Source organism: Malus sylvestris, chromosome 1 (genome assembly GCF_916048215.2).
Source record: "Malus sylvestris chromosome 1, drMalSylv7.2, whole genome shotgun sequence".
Lineage (NCBI taxonomy): Eukaryota > Viridiplantae > Streptophyta > Magnoliopsida > Rosales > Rosaceae > Malus > Malus sylvestris.
In genome coordinates, this window is record NC_062260.1 from 19,875,266 (window position 1) to 19,892,249 (window position 16,984).

Sequence of the window (16,984 nt, forward strand, 5' to 3'; positions counted from 1 at the left end):
AAATGTTGACGTGACTTAACCGTGATCGTACAAATAGGAGGGGATGCGAATAGCATCCAAACAGGAGGGTAGACAATCTACCTCCTATCTTCGAGTAATTGTCCAACCCAATCGGCAAGCAGAGCTCACTGTTCCCAAGTCTTTTCGACCAATGAATTTTTAGAGTACCACACATCAATTTTTACGTTTATATATCTTTCTTAATTTTAGTCGTCGGAAAATTGAAGAAGATTTATGACTATAGATTAGCAAAGATGTGTCAGAGATAAAATTAGGTTGCGAACAACGAGAGATTTTTCAGTGTGATCGATACACGGGATGCTACACCACGTGTCACTATACAAATGGTGAGATATGTGTGCTAAAAAGTTAATAACTTAAAAAATAAAATTTTCCAGCACTTCTATTAAAACACGTGGTGTGTCACTTGTATTCCCGTTACAACAAAAAATTTCTCGCGAACAACACCATCCATTATTAATATTCTAAAGCTATACTAAATGGAGGGAAAACGCCTAACTTCAGTACGCAGTGTGCTCAGGAAAAAAGCCTCAAAACGCAGTATGTTAAAGAAAAAATATCTTTTCACCATAACAATCCACGACTTGCATTAACATGTGTTTTAAATTCAAATATTTATTTTCTGCAATATTTTTTAAATCCTTAATTTCATATATTGATATGCAATACCAACAGTTAAATTAAATTTCAAAAGTTCATATGGTGTCAAACAGTGGTATTTACTATTCACTATTTACCGTCGTACTAAGGAAATGGAAATCCCATTGACCAACAACGGGAACCCATGTTAAACGTCAGCACGTAAAAACACGAGTGGGCACCCACAACACCAGCCTAATCAGGGTCAAATTTGTCACAGAAAAAGCTCTAATTTAGACCCTAATGGAAAACAGAAGGGGGAGACGAGCATCGGCAGTAGTGCGTGTGCGCCTCCATTCTCTCACCGACGGATGTGGCGCGCCGGGGCCCACGCGGTTCCGACAAGGGCGCGAAAGATGGAAATTTTCTTTTTAACCCCCAATTGACCGTTCATCACGGACGAACAGAACTCCGCGGACTCCCGACCGTCCGATCAAACGAGACGAGCAAAACCAACGGCCTCAACCGTCCCTGTCCCAATGGACAGGGTAAAAAACAAGGTAAAATAACCACCTACTAGGGGTGAAACGAAAAACGACATCGTCTCGTGATTGATATTTATTTAATTTGAATAAAAAAATAAAAGGGGTATATAAAAAAACGGACATCCTCTGCGAGTCTGCAGAGCTCTGCGTTTTAGCTCCTCTTCTTCTTCTTCTTCCTCTGCAATTCGTTGGCTTTTCTGGTTTTTCGCGTTGGTTGAGCTTTTCATGCTGCTTTGTTGGCGTGCCTTCTTTCCCTTCTTCGTCTTCAAACGACCTCGTTTCGTCCCCTTCTTTCCCTCTTATTTTCCTTCTCGGAGACTTGAATAAAATGGCGGTGAAATTCATTCCTTTTGTCTGATCAATATAGAAAATTTTAAACCGAGATTTTTGGTTGGCGAAATTTTGATCATTTTTTTGGGGGAGGACGACGGCGGCGATGATGAATTCGACTCGGACCGAAATGCAGGAGCCGAGCATTGACACGGATAAGCTGAGCTACGAGATATTCTCGATATTGGAGAGCAAGTTCCTGTTTGGCTACGACGATCAGAAGCTCTGGGTTCCCAAACAGGTCTCTCCGTCCCCCACGCCGGTCCCCGACTCCAAACCCGACCCCGCCCAGCTGGTGGGCGTTCAGCCCCAATCTGAAAATGGCGTCGCGGCGATCAAAAACCAGAGGGGTAAAATCTGCATTCTCAGCATCGACGGCGGCGGAGGAATGAGAGGGATTCTCTCCGGAAAGGCCTTGGCGTATCTTGAGCAAGCGTTGAAGCAGAAATCGGGGAATCCGGACGCCAGAATCGCCGATTACTTCGACGTCGCCACTGGAGCTGGCGTCGGAGGTATATTCGCCGCCATGCTCTTTGCCACTAGAGACCACGCCCGCCCGATTTTCAAGGCCGATGACACGTGGCGCTTCCTCTCCGATCACGGGAAGAGCTTGTTCAACAATAACCGCTCCTCCACCTCCGCCTCCTCCCCCGGTTTTCTGCGTCGCCTCATTCGAGGTTCTGGTTCGGGCTCGGGTTCAACGGGGTCAGCCACGGCCGGTTTGGAAAAAGTGATGAAAGAGGCGTTCGTCGACGACGACAGGACCTTGACGTTGAAAGACACGCTCAAGCCGGTTCTAATTCCGTGCTACGACCTCTCCAGTACGGCGCCGTTTCTCTTCTCCAGGGCCGACGCGCTTGAGACCGACAGCTACGACTTCCACCTCTGGGAGGTCTGCCGCGCCACGTCAGCCGAGCCGGGAGTCTTCGAACCGGTCCAAATGCAGTCCGTCAACAAGCATACCAAGTGCCTGGCCGTGGACGGCGGCTTGGCCATGAGCAACCCGACCGCGGCGGCGATCACGCACGTCCTGCACAACAAGCAGGAGTTCCCGTTCGTGCGAGGGGTCGAGGACATAATGGTCCTTTCCATAGGAAGCGGCCAGTTTCTGGAAGAAGCGAGGTACGAGTACGAGCAAGTGAAGAAGTGGCGAGCCAAGGAATGGGCCCGGCCCATGGCCCGAATCGCCGGCGACGGGTCATCCGACCTGGTAGACCAGTCCGTCGCCATGGCGTTTGTTCAGTCCGGGAGCAGCAACTACGTGCGCATTCAGGTACGAAACACGCCACACCTTTGCTAACGTGCGCATTGCGCGCATTTAATTCCCAATTTTAATTCTGTTTTTTTGTCACGGAGTTAAATTTTCGAGGTTTGGCTGTATTTTTGCCGTTTCTGTTGCAACTGACTACGAGACGACACTGTTAGCCAGGCTGGGCACTGCCAAGAACGACATGTAAAATGTGTAGACACACACGTATATAGGGCGCTAACTTGCGCCGGGGGCATGGGTCTCGCTTTCATGCAATTAAATGCGGGCGTTTTGTAACGTAAAATCTTTGGCCCCGTGTGGAGTGCTGTGGGGGGCATTGCCGATCCAAAATGTTGCTATGCTGCAAGTGCGCAGACCAAATGAAGCAAAATTTTGCTATCACCGAAAAATGATTTCCGCACACTTACGTTTCGCAAACTTTTGGTAGTGCGCGGAAAACACCTCTTTTTGTCTTTCATGTTACCGTCTCGCGTCACGTGACGGGCGATATACGAATAGGGATACGCCCTGTGTGAGCTTGAGAGAGCTCTGGTTTTGTTTTTTCGATTCGATTCAAGGACCGAGAGGGAAGGGGTTTTGGTTGGTCCGGAGTAGGTTAGCTGATTAGGACTTTCTGTCTTTGTAGAACAGCTAAGGCCTAAAGCCTAAAGTTGACGGGTTGTCTCAGTAAATTGGCTCGGTTCTTGGCTTTTAATTTTTTTTTTGCTTTACTTAGCAACTTTGGTCCCACTGCAATTGCATCCCATTGATTTTCCCTGAGAAAGTTGATGATTTTCCCCTGTTTTCTGTTTTCTTAGCTTTAAATTTTATTACCTTTGAAGCTTGCTTCTTGGGGCAGTGGTCCATTTTTTTTTTTTTACTTTCCCCTTTCTTTTACCTTAATTTGTCAGCCTTTATTTTCCCCTGCTGTGGAAAGTTGGACCAATCTTGACCTGTGTTACTGTGTGGATTTCTGAACCTGTATTATTGCAGTAACTAGTAAGTAAGTAGAAATGCTTGGAGAGATGGGTTCACAATTTACTTAAACCTTAATTAACACCCTTTTTTGTAGTTAGCTCCAAACCATATATATTCAGACTATTTAAGTTGCAGTTTATGTTAATCTTAAATTCTTAATGCTATAAAAAGATGTGGGGTTTCCCTTTAATTTGACTGTGGTCGTTTCTCTCAATTTTAGAAAATGAAATGGACTTAATTGCAATGTTTTTCTTTTTTCTAACTCTTGGATAAAAAAAGGTTATTGTAATTGACCCACAACTTTTTGCCATGTTCTGTTTTCCATCATGGTATATTTTCAAGGTGGTCCTAAATTGGAATTTGGAGCTGCCACCCAAATCCAAATTGTTTTCAAACAGTTGGACATTTTTTTATTAGCTATTGAACCTTTCCAAATTTGTGCATATCTTGGTTTTAAATTTTAATATTAAATTTGAGCAAAGCATCTGTTTTTACAAATTCTTGTTTATTTTGTTTGGAATATCATAATTTAGGCACCAACTGTGGTTGAATTCTAAATTTCTAAGTGGGTGTGCATGTCTATGTTCTGGACCAATTCAGAAATTAGTTTTTCAAAAATGGTTAATAACTGGATGTTTACTTGTAATATGTTAGGCAAATGGGACAAGCTTAGGACGTTGCGGGCCAAATGTAGATACAGACCCGAGTCCTAACAACGTTAAGAAGCTGGTAGGAGTGGCAGAGGAAATGCTGAAACAGAAGAATGTTGAATCGGTGCTCTTTGGCGGTAAGAGGATCGGCGAGCAGAGCAATTTCGAGAAGCTCGATTGGTTTGCCGGAGAACTGGTGCTCGAGCATCAGAGGAGGAGTTGCAGAATAGCTCCCACTGTTGCCTTCAAGCAAGCTGCTCCCAAAACAAGTTAGAACTCAAGGGTACGTGCTTTTTGTTCCGTTTATACCAATTTTCATTTATATTCATGTTGTGCTCAGACCTCATAAATTTGAAGAAAACAGAACTTGTCTTGTGATAATGGTGCTCAAGGGTATTCTATTCTCGAACCAAAGATGTAACGGTTAAAAAATAATACTAATTTTACGGTTCAAATGAGTGGGACTCATGTATTGCATTTGAGTTTGACGCATGCTGACTAAACAACTCTTAAAGTCATGAAATTTAGGTAGATCTGCTATATGATTGGTTGTCAGAACATAATTAGAACAAGTACTTTCTGTAGTTGTGACACTGTTGGAGTGGCAGAATGTCTTAGCCCCTAATTGCTTTTTAATCATATCATGCTAGCCTGCTAGGCATGCACAGTATTAACAAATTAAAATAAGAAATGTTGTTGGTGGGATTCATATTATTAATTAAACTAAATTAAAAAAAAGATTAGGGGTTCCACTAATAATGTTTACATGCCATCTTATCATTTCTTTGGTATTCCATGTTAGCAAATAGGGTTACAGACATGGAATAATTAGGTGCCATGACACGTATGCATTGAAAATTCTCAAACTTTTGTTTCTCTGTGGCCTAGACCTGTCATTTTCTTCCTCCTTTACAACAACCAGGTTGTTGTTGTATATAATACAAGGAACCAAAACAAAAAACAAAGGTAAAAAAAAAAAAAAAAAAAAAAAAAAAGAAGATGAATGCTTAGAGCCCCATCCGCTGTCGGCGTACCGACACTTTTAAGTTTTTGTATAGGCATGGAAGGGAAGGGTATTGTGGTCATTTTGTCAGGGAATCAAATCTTTGTGGTCCTAATTCCTAAGGGCAATGTCCGTAGTCCGGAAAAAAGAAAAAGGGTTGCTTCTTCTGCCTCCATCCGTGCAAATGTTTAGTTTGAATGTTTTGGGTTGCTGTGTTGCAATGGCATTGCCCCACACATTTACACAATGCCTATTTGGGTGAAGAACTCATCCAACTAGCCAGTTTAGAACTGGAACATTCAACTTCTTAAAACTACTTCAATGCAGTGCACGAAATAAGCAATTCATTCCTTGAACTGATTTTTTATTTCACTAATGCATCAATGTTTGTAGATTCTGTACACGTAGTGCTTCGCGGTCCATAACTTTTTTAATGCTCGATGAAAACCGTCTCCTAACATAGACATAGATTGAAATGTTTATTTCGTGTACAAGTTATTGGGGCCATATGCTTGAGGCATTGTTTCATCAATCAATTTTAAGACCTATGTGTTAGGTAGAGCCTAGAGGATTAGGACCGTGCTTTAACGGTCGAAAATTGCTGTGCATAGGATACACTGGAGCATGATAGAAGTTTTGTTAGGATTCATAGGATGAGGATAATTTCGTTGAAGGAGTTTTAGACGGTAAATAATTGTACGGAAAATCACATGGGATTAACTACATGGGGGTAAACCTGTGGGGTAAGAAGTGTTAAGGGTTGGTAACCAGAAAGGACTAGCAAGTTGTGTCAGTACATCTCCCAACTAACTCTTAAGTTTTAACAGACAAGGGGTAAAACCTGTGGAAAAAGCCAAATTGGTCAAATTTCTAAAGTTTTACATTGGTTCTTTCATCAATCCTCTTCTTTGTTCAAACTATTCTCTCTGTTTCCTTTTACTTTTCCAAGTTGTACTTGTAGTTAGTTTGTACGAGTACGTAGAAGAAAAGAAGTCTCGCATCAGAAAATTAAGAAATCTTGTAACGGTTTATAAGGTGTTGGTTCGTTCCCTTTATTACCAATTGATTTTAGCATGAAACATTAACGTCCTTCAGTTTGAACATATGACTTGGAAAAATTGAAGTGCAAATCATTTAACTCTATGCAATTCAAATGTATGTTTTTGCCTGTAGATGTGAACCATCACAGTAAATATTTTGTCCCAAATATTGCAGGAGAATGGAGAGACATCATCAAAAGGAGGAGGAAAAAACAGGAGAAGAGTAAGGTGAAAAGGACTAGTAGCTATTTGTAGAAAGGGGTGGGGGTCCGGGAGGAGGGGAGAGATCTGAGTGGGATTTGTTTGCCTGGCAGAGGGCATGCATTTGTGGTCTCCCACAGTCTCTACCTTTATACAATGGCAAGGGACCAAAGTGAGAGAGCTTCAAAAGCTTTTGAGATACCAAATTTTCAGTTTCAAAAATTGAGTGCTCATCATGGGTGGGAAAATCTGCTTCCATTTTTTTTTAATTTCTTCCCATACCCTTTTCCTTTTTGTGTTTTTCACTTTTCCCCCAGATGTTTTTCCATTTCTTGTCTTTTCATCCTTGTCTCAAGAAACTTGAGGGGTGGTGGGCTAGCTACCCTATATGGCCTATACAACTGTGGAAGATCCAGAGTTGAAAAAATAGTCAAAGCTATTTGTCTGCCTTCGGCTTTTTGTAATTTTGAGGGTGTGGTTGGGAAGAGTAATTTTCAGGGTGTGGTTTATATTTTTCAAGCAACTGACCATATCCATCTCTCATGGGTAGGGTGGGGGTGGGGGGGTCCTTCTAGTTGTTGATGGGTGGGGCTTTCTAGGGTTCAGGGGAGAAAAGTAGTATTCTTTTGTTTTTCCTGGATGTTGAAGAAGTGTATTATTTTTGAAGTTGCAGAATCGTTATAAGAAAGTTTCAACTTTTTATGTACATTTTTTGTAATTTAAATAAGTGTTTGGTTTGGTTGTTTTGTTCTGGTGGCCGTTGAATTCTTCACTTTTTCTTTCAGTTTTATGGGATGAATACGCTGTTATTGTGATGTTGAGTGCTAATAATATAATGTCTTGTATGACTTTTTTATGTGACGGTTTTTAATTGACACAAGACGTTATAATACGGTGTATCGGCACGATTTAAGTTTTTGACATTAATGACTTTAAAGAATAGATGGAAAGGGTTGTCCAGTTTGAAATTCTTTTGTCATGATATCTGCACAGGACTTGTGTATTCTTCACGGAGAAAGGTCAGCGTGGCTGCAATGAACACATTCTTTCGCTACTTTTAATAGAATGAAAGTGAAGATTTTCTTCAGACCCAAATATTTGTTGTATCATCACACACTCAACACTTACTGTCCACGGACAAGGATCTTATCCGGATCTTCTTTGTGGGAATCGGGAGAATCAATCAATAGTGTCTGTTTATCGTATATCGTGCGGTCAGTTTTCATTTGTTACTATTTATATTTAATTTTAAATTTTAAATTTTAAATAATTTCTAACCGCATAATGTATGATGAACATATACAATTAATTGATCTTTCAAATCCCCACAAATAGAATCCGAAGAGAATCCTATTCCACTGTCCACACCAGAATCCATTACCTAAACCTATACATGGGCGATCGTTTCAGAGTACGGATGTCAAAATATCTAACTTAATATTAACAGCAAAAAAAAAAAAAAAAAGTCAGTAACAATATTTTTAATTGAAAAGTCAAATCTAATGTGGCATGACGTAGATTGTAAGTCAAAAATTGACAGCAGCTTCAAATTGTTTTTAATTGATTATTAAATGCAGTTTGTTAATTATGTTATTGTTTTCTTTTACATTTATTATAATGTTTAATGTAATAAAATCGTAATCCTAAAATATATGAGTTGAGACCAAAACAAAAGAACAAAAATAGAGTTGTGATTTGACACTAAAAAAGTTGATAATTATTTTGAAGCGATAATAATAGGCATGAAAGTAATTATACTGATGTGAGCGAATTCAAGTTCTCTTCTCCTAAGTTTGGAGACTTTAACGTACTAAGAAACGATATCATGTTGTAAATTTTCAAAGAGACGGGCTGAGGGCCCCACTTTCAACAACACTGATATTGTCCTCAACTTGATAGTTGCCACCTGCCCAAATTGTTAGTTGTGGGGTTTTATCACAATAGACCTCGGTGTTAGTTAAAGTAGGGTAATCATATTTAAACTCCTTTTTCTTTCTCTCCCCATCAGATGTAGGATACTCAACATGCCCCTGCACGTGAGACTCAATTAGCGGGTCACACGTGGGAGATCCATATTGGCAACCAAGTGGAGCCAAGTTAGGACTCACCTAACACATGGGGCCAAAGGGGACACACCCAATCGGGTGTCAGTACAGGCCTGCCCCTTGGTTCTGATACCACATTGACACACCCCGACCCTGAATGTCCACGTATCCATTCAAGTCGTGATGTGCTGGGTGACACTGTGAAGGTGATGAAGCCATAAAGTATAGTTTATTTATTTAAAACTTAAATTTATCCAAACTTTTACACATCAACCATACTTTATGGCTTTGTCACCCTCCCGACGTCGGCCAGCATATCACGACTCGAATGGACATGTGGACATTCCGAATTGGGGCGTGTCAGTTACTATAAGAACGCGACCAATCAACATGTTACTACAAAGATATTACTAAAATACTACAAATGGATAGGAAAGGCAATAAATTAAGGACTTACAAGTGACATATTTCATGGTATCATTTGAAATTTTCCTTAACCACTCATTAAGTATGTTTGTCTAATTTTTGTAGTGTATTCATAAATAATTTAGCCTAAGTTATATGTAGATTCTGTTGACTATATCAGATGACTTGATGACTTGGCAGCTCATTGATGACATGGTAGATTTAAAGTTAAAGATTGATGACTTGGCAGCTGTGGTTATTACTGTTATAACTGTTTTGTCAAGGTAGTTAGAATGGTTAGGATAATCTGTTAGTATTCTCCAGCTATATATATGCTGAGATAACAATGTAAGATGTGTGTAAAACCATTTAAGAAAATAACAAACTCTCATTTCTCTTTCTCGCTCTAAGCTTTCGAGCCTTTCTTGCTTCCATTGATTTCTTTATTTGTAATTTCTTTAGTTTTGTTATGATGGTATCACTCGCCGAGGTAAGATCTTAGGACTGTTTTTCGTTGTGCTTCTTGGAAGGATTTCTGGGTGGATTCATCTCACGCGTTCAAGATTTCAGTGTTATTCGAAGTTCAAGGTTGTAGATTTTCTCAGGTTAATTAGTTCTTGTTTTCTGGTTTTTCAGTCTATCAAATGTTCGATTAAATGTTTAAGTGAGAAGATTTTTGGGTTTAGCATATATTTTCTTGATGAATTAAAGGCCGATGCCAAAGCCATTCTTCTGTATTAAAGATTGAAGATTTGTTGATTTTTTGCACTTCAGAGGCTAAAGCCGAAGTTGCAAGGAACATTCAAAGGTTTGTTGTAGTTTTTCTGGGTTTTTCTACATTTCATAAGGCCGAAGCCAAAGGGTAGTGTCATTCAGAAGTTTGTTTGAAGGAATTTTCTGGGAATTTCTTGTGCTTGGTTTGTAAAACATTTTCTTGGTATTCAACAATGTCTGAGTCGGTGAAGATTGAAGGATTATTGGGTATGTTTACGGTGAAACTCTAAGATGACAATTTTGTTAAGTGGAGTTATCAATTCCAATCGGTGCTAAGGGGATATGATCTGTTTGATTACTTTATAGGGTAATGACCTTGTCCTCCAAGGTTTGTAATCAATACAGAAACTGGTGTTACAAAAGAAGTCACAACAGCATATAAGAATTGGGTAAAGAAGGATTTGGCATTGCTCAGTTTAATGATTGCAACTTTGTCTGATGATGCCATGGAGTATGTCATTGGGTGTAAGACTTCCTAAGAAGCATGGACATGCCTGCATGAAAGGTTTGTATTTATTTCTATGGTTCGAATTAATCAATTGAAGACTGAGTTTTATTCTTCACAAAAAGGTTGAGAATCTGTTGAGAAGTTTATGTTAAATTTGAAGGCTATAAGGGATCAACTAATTTCTGCTGGTGAAAAGGTATATGATAATGACTATATGATTGTTGTGCTATTAGGACTACCTGTTGACTTTGAGATGATCAATACAGTGATTCTTGCTAGAGAAACAACTGTCTTTGAAAGATTTTCGAGCACAACTGTTTGGGGCTGAAACAAGCATTGAATCAAGAATGCATTCACTGAGTACACCTATGTTTGCAATGGTGGTACAAGGAGAAAGATCTCGTTCTCAAAGATTTCAAGGGGGCTATGAACATGGAGAAAGTTCTAATACTCAGAGAAGTTAGCAAGATTATAATGGAGATCAATTTGGTTTTCAGGGAGGAAATGGATATGTTGGCAATGGAAATAGGTCTTACCAACAAAGAGGAAATTTCTGTGGTAACAATAGGAGGTTTAATAATGGGAATACTAATTCAAGACAATATTTTGGTAATGGAAATTTTGGCAACAGAAATGGAAATACGGATGGCAACAATAGTGGACATTTCTCAGGTAATGGTAAACAGTCTCAAAATGGCAATTCGAATTCTAGAAATTCATACTCTTGGAATAATGGTTCTTTATCTGGAAATGGGGGTACAAAAGGTAGGCATTGGAATGGTAACACAAGTTACAAGTCTGCAATTTCTCCATAATGTTAAATCTGTTCAAGAAAGGGCCACACTACACCTAATTGTTACCATAAAGCTGATAATGGTGGCTCTTCTCCAAGGTTTATAATGTGTCAAATATGTGGGAAAAGAAGCCATGTTGCACTGGAATGCTACCATAGAACAATTTCACCTATCAAGGGACTTCACCACCTCCTTCATTGACTGCAATGATTGCACATGGTAATATTGAACTGCAACAAGCACCTGCATCAAATGGTCATGGTTTTTCTGCATTTGATACTTGGATCATAGATACATGAGATGCCCATCATATGACAGTCAATATTAATAATTTCAATCAAGCCATTGCAAACAATGGGAATGACAAGATCATAATTGGAAATGGGGAAGGTTTGATAGTTAAGCATCTAGGCTCCTCAATTATTCCTACATCATCACATCATTCCTTCATATTACACAATATTTTGCATGTACCTATGATCACTGTTAATTTACTATCAGTTAAGAAATTATGTAAGGATAATGCTTGTTGGTTTATCTATGATGATGTGACCTTTTTTTATACAGCACAAGGCCACAAGGGTGATTTTATACCAAGGAATGAGTGATGATGATTTTATACCAAGGAAAAAGTGATGATGGAGAATTGTTCAAGATACCAGTCAATACATTTTCAAATAGTTTTGCTGCAAAGTTGAGTAATTGTGCTGCTTTTCTGGGAAAGAAGGTTCATGCTTCAGTTTGGCACCAAATGCTTAGACATTCATCTGAGGAGATATTAATTGCTATGATTAAAGCTTCAGATATATTAGTTAGTACAAATTCTAGTTCATGTATGTCTATGTGTCAATCCTGTATTCAAGGCAAAATGAGTAGACATCCATTTCCTGTAAAACAAGATAGGACTAGAAATATGTTTGATAAGATCCACTTTGATGTATATGGTCCGTCTCTAACAAAGTCTATAGAGAGGTATAGATACTATATGAATTTTGTAGATGAATATTCAAGATTCATATGGATTTTTCCCATGGTTAATAAATTAGAAGCTTTTGCTATTTTTGTGAAGTTCCATGCCTTTGTATCAACTCAATTTAATGCCTCCATAAAGTGTTTTCAGTCTGATGATGGAACAGAGTTTATGAGTCAAATGTTCAGTGATTTCTTGGCAAATAGAGGAATTAAACACATGGTTTCATGTTCATATACCCTTCAGCAAAATGGTTTTGTTAAGAAGAAACATAGGCATGTTGTGGAGACTGCCATCACACTTATGGCAGAAGCTAATCTAGCACCAAAATTTTGGTATCATGCATGTGCTCATGAAACCTTGTTGATTAACAGAATGCCATGCAAAGTATTAAAAATGAAGTCACCTTATCAGTGTTTTTTTTTTGGAAAAGTACCTGAAGTTAATCACTTCAAAAAATTTGGAACTGCTGTGTATCCATTTCTTAGACCTTTTAATGCAAACAAATTACAATTTAGGTCAACTCAGAGGGTTTTTCTTGGATATGCTGCTAGATATAAAAGGGTAATATGTTATAATGAGCAGAATGAAGAGTTGATATTGTTTAGGCATGTTATTCATGATGAGACTGTGTATCCATGTAAAAAGAAACATGTTTCAGAAGCAAATGGTATGTCACATTCACAGTGTTCTAGACAACATATAGTTATGGTTCAGTTTCCAATTCCAAGTGTCAATGATGTATCCATATCACACTATGGGAATTCTCAAGAAGCTAAGGTTGTGATTGTACCAGATGATCAACTACAATCAAGTTCATATAGTTATGATTCTTCAAAAATGCAAGATTTTTCGGAAAATGAAATTCCTCATCATCATCATCACTCTATTCCAGATTCAACAATATCACCCTTGGTGCATGTCCATCATAATTCTCAGTTAGAGGTCAACCTCTGTGGTAAATTCAGTTTCAAATCATCCCATGACAACATGATTGAAGAGTGGGGCAATTGATAAGAAGAATTATGCAGCTTTACTAGCTACATTTCCAGAGTTACAGTCATTACAATTATGTGAAGAAGAACTATTCATTGGGGGTTTCTCTTTTGTTATTCAAAATACTGATATAGCAGAGCTATCAAGCTTTAGAAAAGCTTCTAGCATACCACAATAGCAGCAAGCTATGCAAGATGTGTAAGATTCTTTAAGAGCACAAGGGACATGGAGTTTAATTCCTATACCTGATGACAGGGCAATTGTGGGAAGTAAATGAGTTTATAAAGTGAAAAAGAATCTAGATGGCAGTGTATCAAGGTTTAAGGCAAGGCTAGTTGCACAAGGCTTTTCACAAGAACATGGTGTGGATTATTCAGAAACTTTCAGTCATGTTGTGAGACATACAACATTGAGAATTTTTTTAGCTATTGCTACAATGAATCATTATGATTTAAAGCAACTGGACATAAAAAATGATTTTCTTCATGGGGACTTGCAAGAGGATGTTTACATGAAACAACCACAAGGGTTTGTTGATCCTAACTACCCTAATCATGTTTGATTGATAAAGTCATTATATGGTTTAAAAAGGCACCAAGAGCATGGAACTCCAAGTTCACAAGTTACCTTCTTGAAATGGGGTTTCATGCATCTTTATCATATACAAGTTTGTTCATGAAGAAGGATGGTTCATACATTGTTACATTGTTGTTATATGTGGATCACATAATCCTCATATGCTCAAATAATTTGAAGATTAATCAGGTTGTTCAAGAACTATCTGAAGTCTTTGATTTAAAGGATCTGGGAAAACTCACATTCATTCTTGGTCTACAAGTACATTACAAAGAGAATGGAGATATCTTTGTGAATCATGCAAAATACATTAAAGATCTTATTCATAAAGCAAGTTTGGAATCTTGTAAGCATGCAGCAACCCCTTGCAAGCCTCATACCTCAATGCTTATGACTGAAGGCAATCCCTTACAAGATCCTAGCACTTGTAGAAGTATAGTTGGTTCTCTGCAATATCTGACTTTCACACGACCATATATTGCATTTGTAGTAAATTCAGTGTGTCAATTCATGACTACACCAATTGAGGTACATTTTGGGGTAGTAAAGCGGATATTAAGATATCTTCAAGGGATAATTCAATCTGGAATTTGTTACTTAGCAAATGTAGAAATGACTACATCCAGATGCAGATTGGGTTGTAGACCTTAACACATGAAGATCAGTGACATGGTATGTTGTTTTTCTTGGAAATAACCCTATATCTTGGCAATCTAAGAAGCAAAGCTCAGTTTCAAGGAGCTCAACAAAAGCTGAGTACAAACCTCTTGCACATACTGCTGCAGACATTAGTTGGGTGAGATATATTTTGAAAGACCTGGATGTATTTCTTCCTAATCCTCCTCTAATTCAATGTGATAATATGTTTGCAATATCATTATGTGCAAATCCAATGTTTCATTCTCGGATAAAACACTTGGACACAGATTATTATTTCGTGCGAGATAGAGTTCAACAAGGAGACTTGGAGGTAGTGTATGTTCCAACGGATGATCAAACAACTGATATTTTGAGAAGGGGTCCACATAGTCCTTTGTTTGTTAAGCATTATTACAATATGCAACTAGGAAATCCTAGCTGCGATTGAAGGGAGATGTTGACTATAGCATATGACTTGATGACTTGGCAGCTCACTAATGACATGGCAGATTTATAGTTAAAGATTGGTGACTTGGTAGCTGTGGTTATTATTGTTATAACTATTCTATCAAGATAGCTAGAATGGTAAGGATAATCTATTAGTATTCTCAAGCTATATATATGCGAAGATAACAATGTAAGAAGTGTGTAAAACCATTTCAGAAAATAACGAACTCTCATTTCTCTTTCTCTCTCTAAGCTTTCGAGCCTTTCTTGCTTCCATTGATTTCTTCATTTGTGATTTCTTTAGTTCTGTTATGAGATTCAAAGTCACTCGTTGAAATGCACCAGAAAGGATTTAAGTAATTTGTGAGAGATGAAACTTATAAAGCTTATAAATAGTTTTCACAACTGTTTATAAACTTTATATTATACGCAATATTCATCTTTACTGGATAAGTTTTGTCGTGTCACCGAGTACATATGCCACGTATTTTTTATCCCTATCCTTTGTGTTTAGACCAACTATTAAGTTTGAGGGGGAACCAGTTGTTTGATCGATCAAAAGGCCAAAAAGCAAACATTGAGAAAAAGTGTACAGTTGATAGCAAAATGTAAGTTGTTTTTCATCCATGCCACTTTATCTCATGACCAAGGATTTCAAAATGTGTTACTCAATTGGAAAAAGAGGATCCTCCTCTCTCTAAATCTCTCAAGACCAAAGAAAGTTGTCCAATAAAGTTCCCTTAAAAAAGAAAGTAAACTTTTGAAACCTCATGCAACCATCACTACCTGTTCAAAATTATTTACTTGTGGTAATCAATCTTTTGTAGGTAACTTCTGCCCTCCTTAAAACTACATCTTTAGTTTCACTCAGTACTATAATCTAGTAGTATTTCTCTTCATTTGTACATGAGAGGTCTTAGGTTCGGTTCCTGCCATAGGTGAATTTGAACCACATTATTATGGCTCGACGATTGTGAGGCTTAACTCACTCCCCATTCCTTAGTGTAAATAATATCGTTTGTTAATAAATAAATAAATAAATAAAAATAAATAAATAAAAAACCTTACTCTTTAGTGTGGGCATCTTATCACTGTGGCCACAATATTTTGCTACTTTATCTCCAGAACTTCCCCACCTGCTGACTACTACATGGCAAGAAAATTACACAGGTTTTAAGTTCAAGCAAGCATCCAGTTTAACTAAATTTCAACACAATTAGTACAACAACTTGAAGCCAAAAGGGTTGATTAGATCAATATTACTCCGCATAAGTTGGCTTTGGTGAAAATTAACCAATCATTGACCCACCAAGTCGAATCGGTGCACCCTCGGATGCTCTCCTTGTCTACCTATTTGTGTTAACAAATTTTCTTGTTGCTTATGTCACAACCAGAATCGTCCAATAATTACCATGTAAAATTAAAAACAAAAATGAATTGACGTTTCGTTTGGTAATCCATATGTGTTAAATAAATGAACGGTTTATTATGAGCGTTGGAATTGTTACCGAACCATTGATTTGCTTGATATTATGAACCATTAAACGATCTCTAATTTAATTGATTTAATTTTAAAAAAAATGAACGTTTTCAATTATGATAAGCGTATCACGAGAATTTGTTAGTCGTACACAAGAAATTGCACTCGAGGATGCACCTAATCTTGTTCAACCAAATTAAGTTTCACATGAACCAAAGCATATTGCGACGTTGGCCGTGGCTGCCCTTTTGCATTTTAATTAATATTCAATGTCTAATCCCTAGCCATTACCCAATGCTTACCTTTCCGGCCTACTTATGAAAAGAAAAGTGAATCCTCTCTTTTGACTCTTCGCTTTTCCATAACCTTTCTTGAGACATAGCAATGATCAATCATCAAAACCTAATTAATCTCCATGGTAATTTGGCTTTGTAGCTCCTTTCACGCGGAGCTTGATAAACAATACGTAAACCACTTAGTTAAAAGTCATACAATTTTTCGTGTGAGCGTCTCATGTTAGCGTGATTCTTTTAGAAATTACATTTTATGTAAGATCATAATTAGACGTAGTAATTTTTTACATGACTCATTAACTTGACACGAAATTATACGACAATAACGGATTTTGGGTCTACTTGTTAACGAGTTGGGTCGTTATTGGATCATCCATTAAAAACCCGATAAAATATCATTTGTCAGATCTAGACATTAGACATAACAATTTTTTGCAGGACCCATTAACTTGACACGAAACGATATGACTCGTTAATGAACTAGATCGTTATTAAGTCATATGTTAAGAACTCGTTAAGAT

General features: G+C 38.0%; 1 protein-coding gene across 1 annotated transcript; it reads left to right on the forward strand.

The window, feature by feature from the left end:
• The first annotated feature begins 1,270 nt into the window (after positions 1-1,270).
• LOC126630757 (patatin-like protein 6) lies at positions 1,271-7,452 on the forward strand. The gene is made up of 3 exons (XM_050300925.1): positions 1,271-2,748; positions 4,357-4,635; positions 6,571-7,452. Exons 1-2 carry the CDS (start codon positions 1,582-1,584, stop codon positions 4,624-4,626), a joined length of 1,437 nt encoding a protein of 478 aa, XP_050156882.1. The 5' UTR covers positions 1,271-1,581; the 3' UTR covers positions 4,627-4,635; positions 6,571-7,452.
• The last annotated feature ends 9,532 nt before the right edge of the window (positions 7,453-16,984 follow it).

Excerpts from the sequence above, each read along its gene's own strand:
- LOC126630757 (XM_050300925.1), top strand. The coding sequence starts at position 1,582 with ATGATGAATTCGACTCGGACCGAAATGCAGGAGCCGAGCATTGACACG. Across the intron at positions 2,749-4,356 it reads GCAACTACGTGCGCATTCAG|GCAAATGGGACAAGCTTAGG; the intron begins GTACGAAACACG and ends GTAATATGTTAG.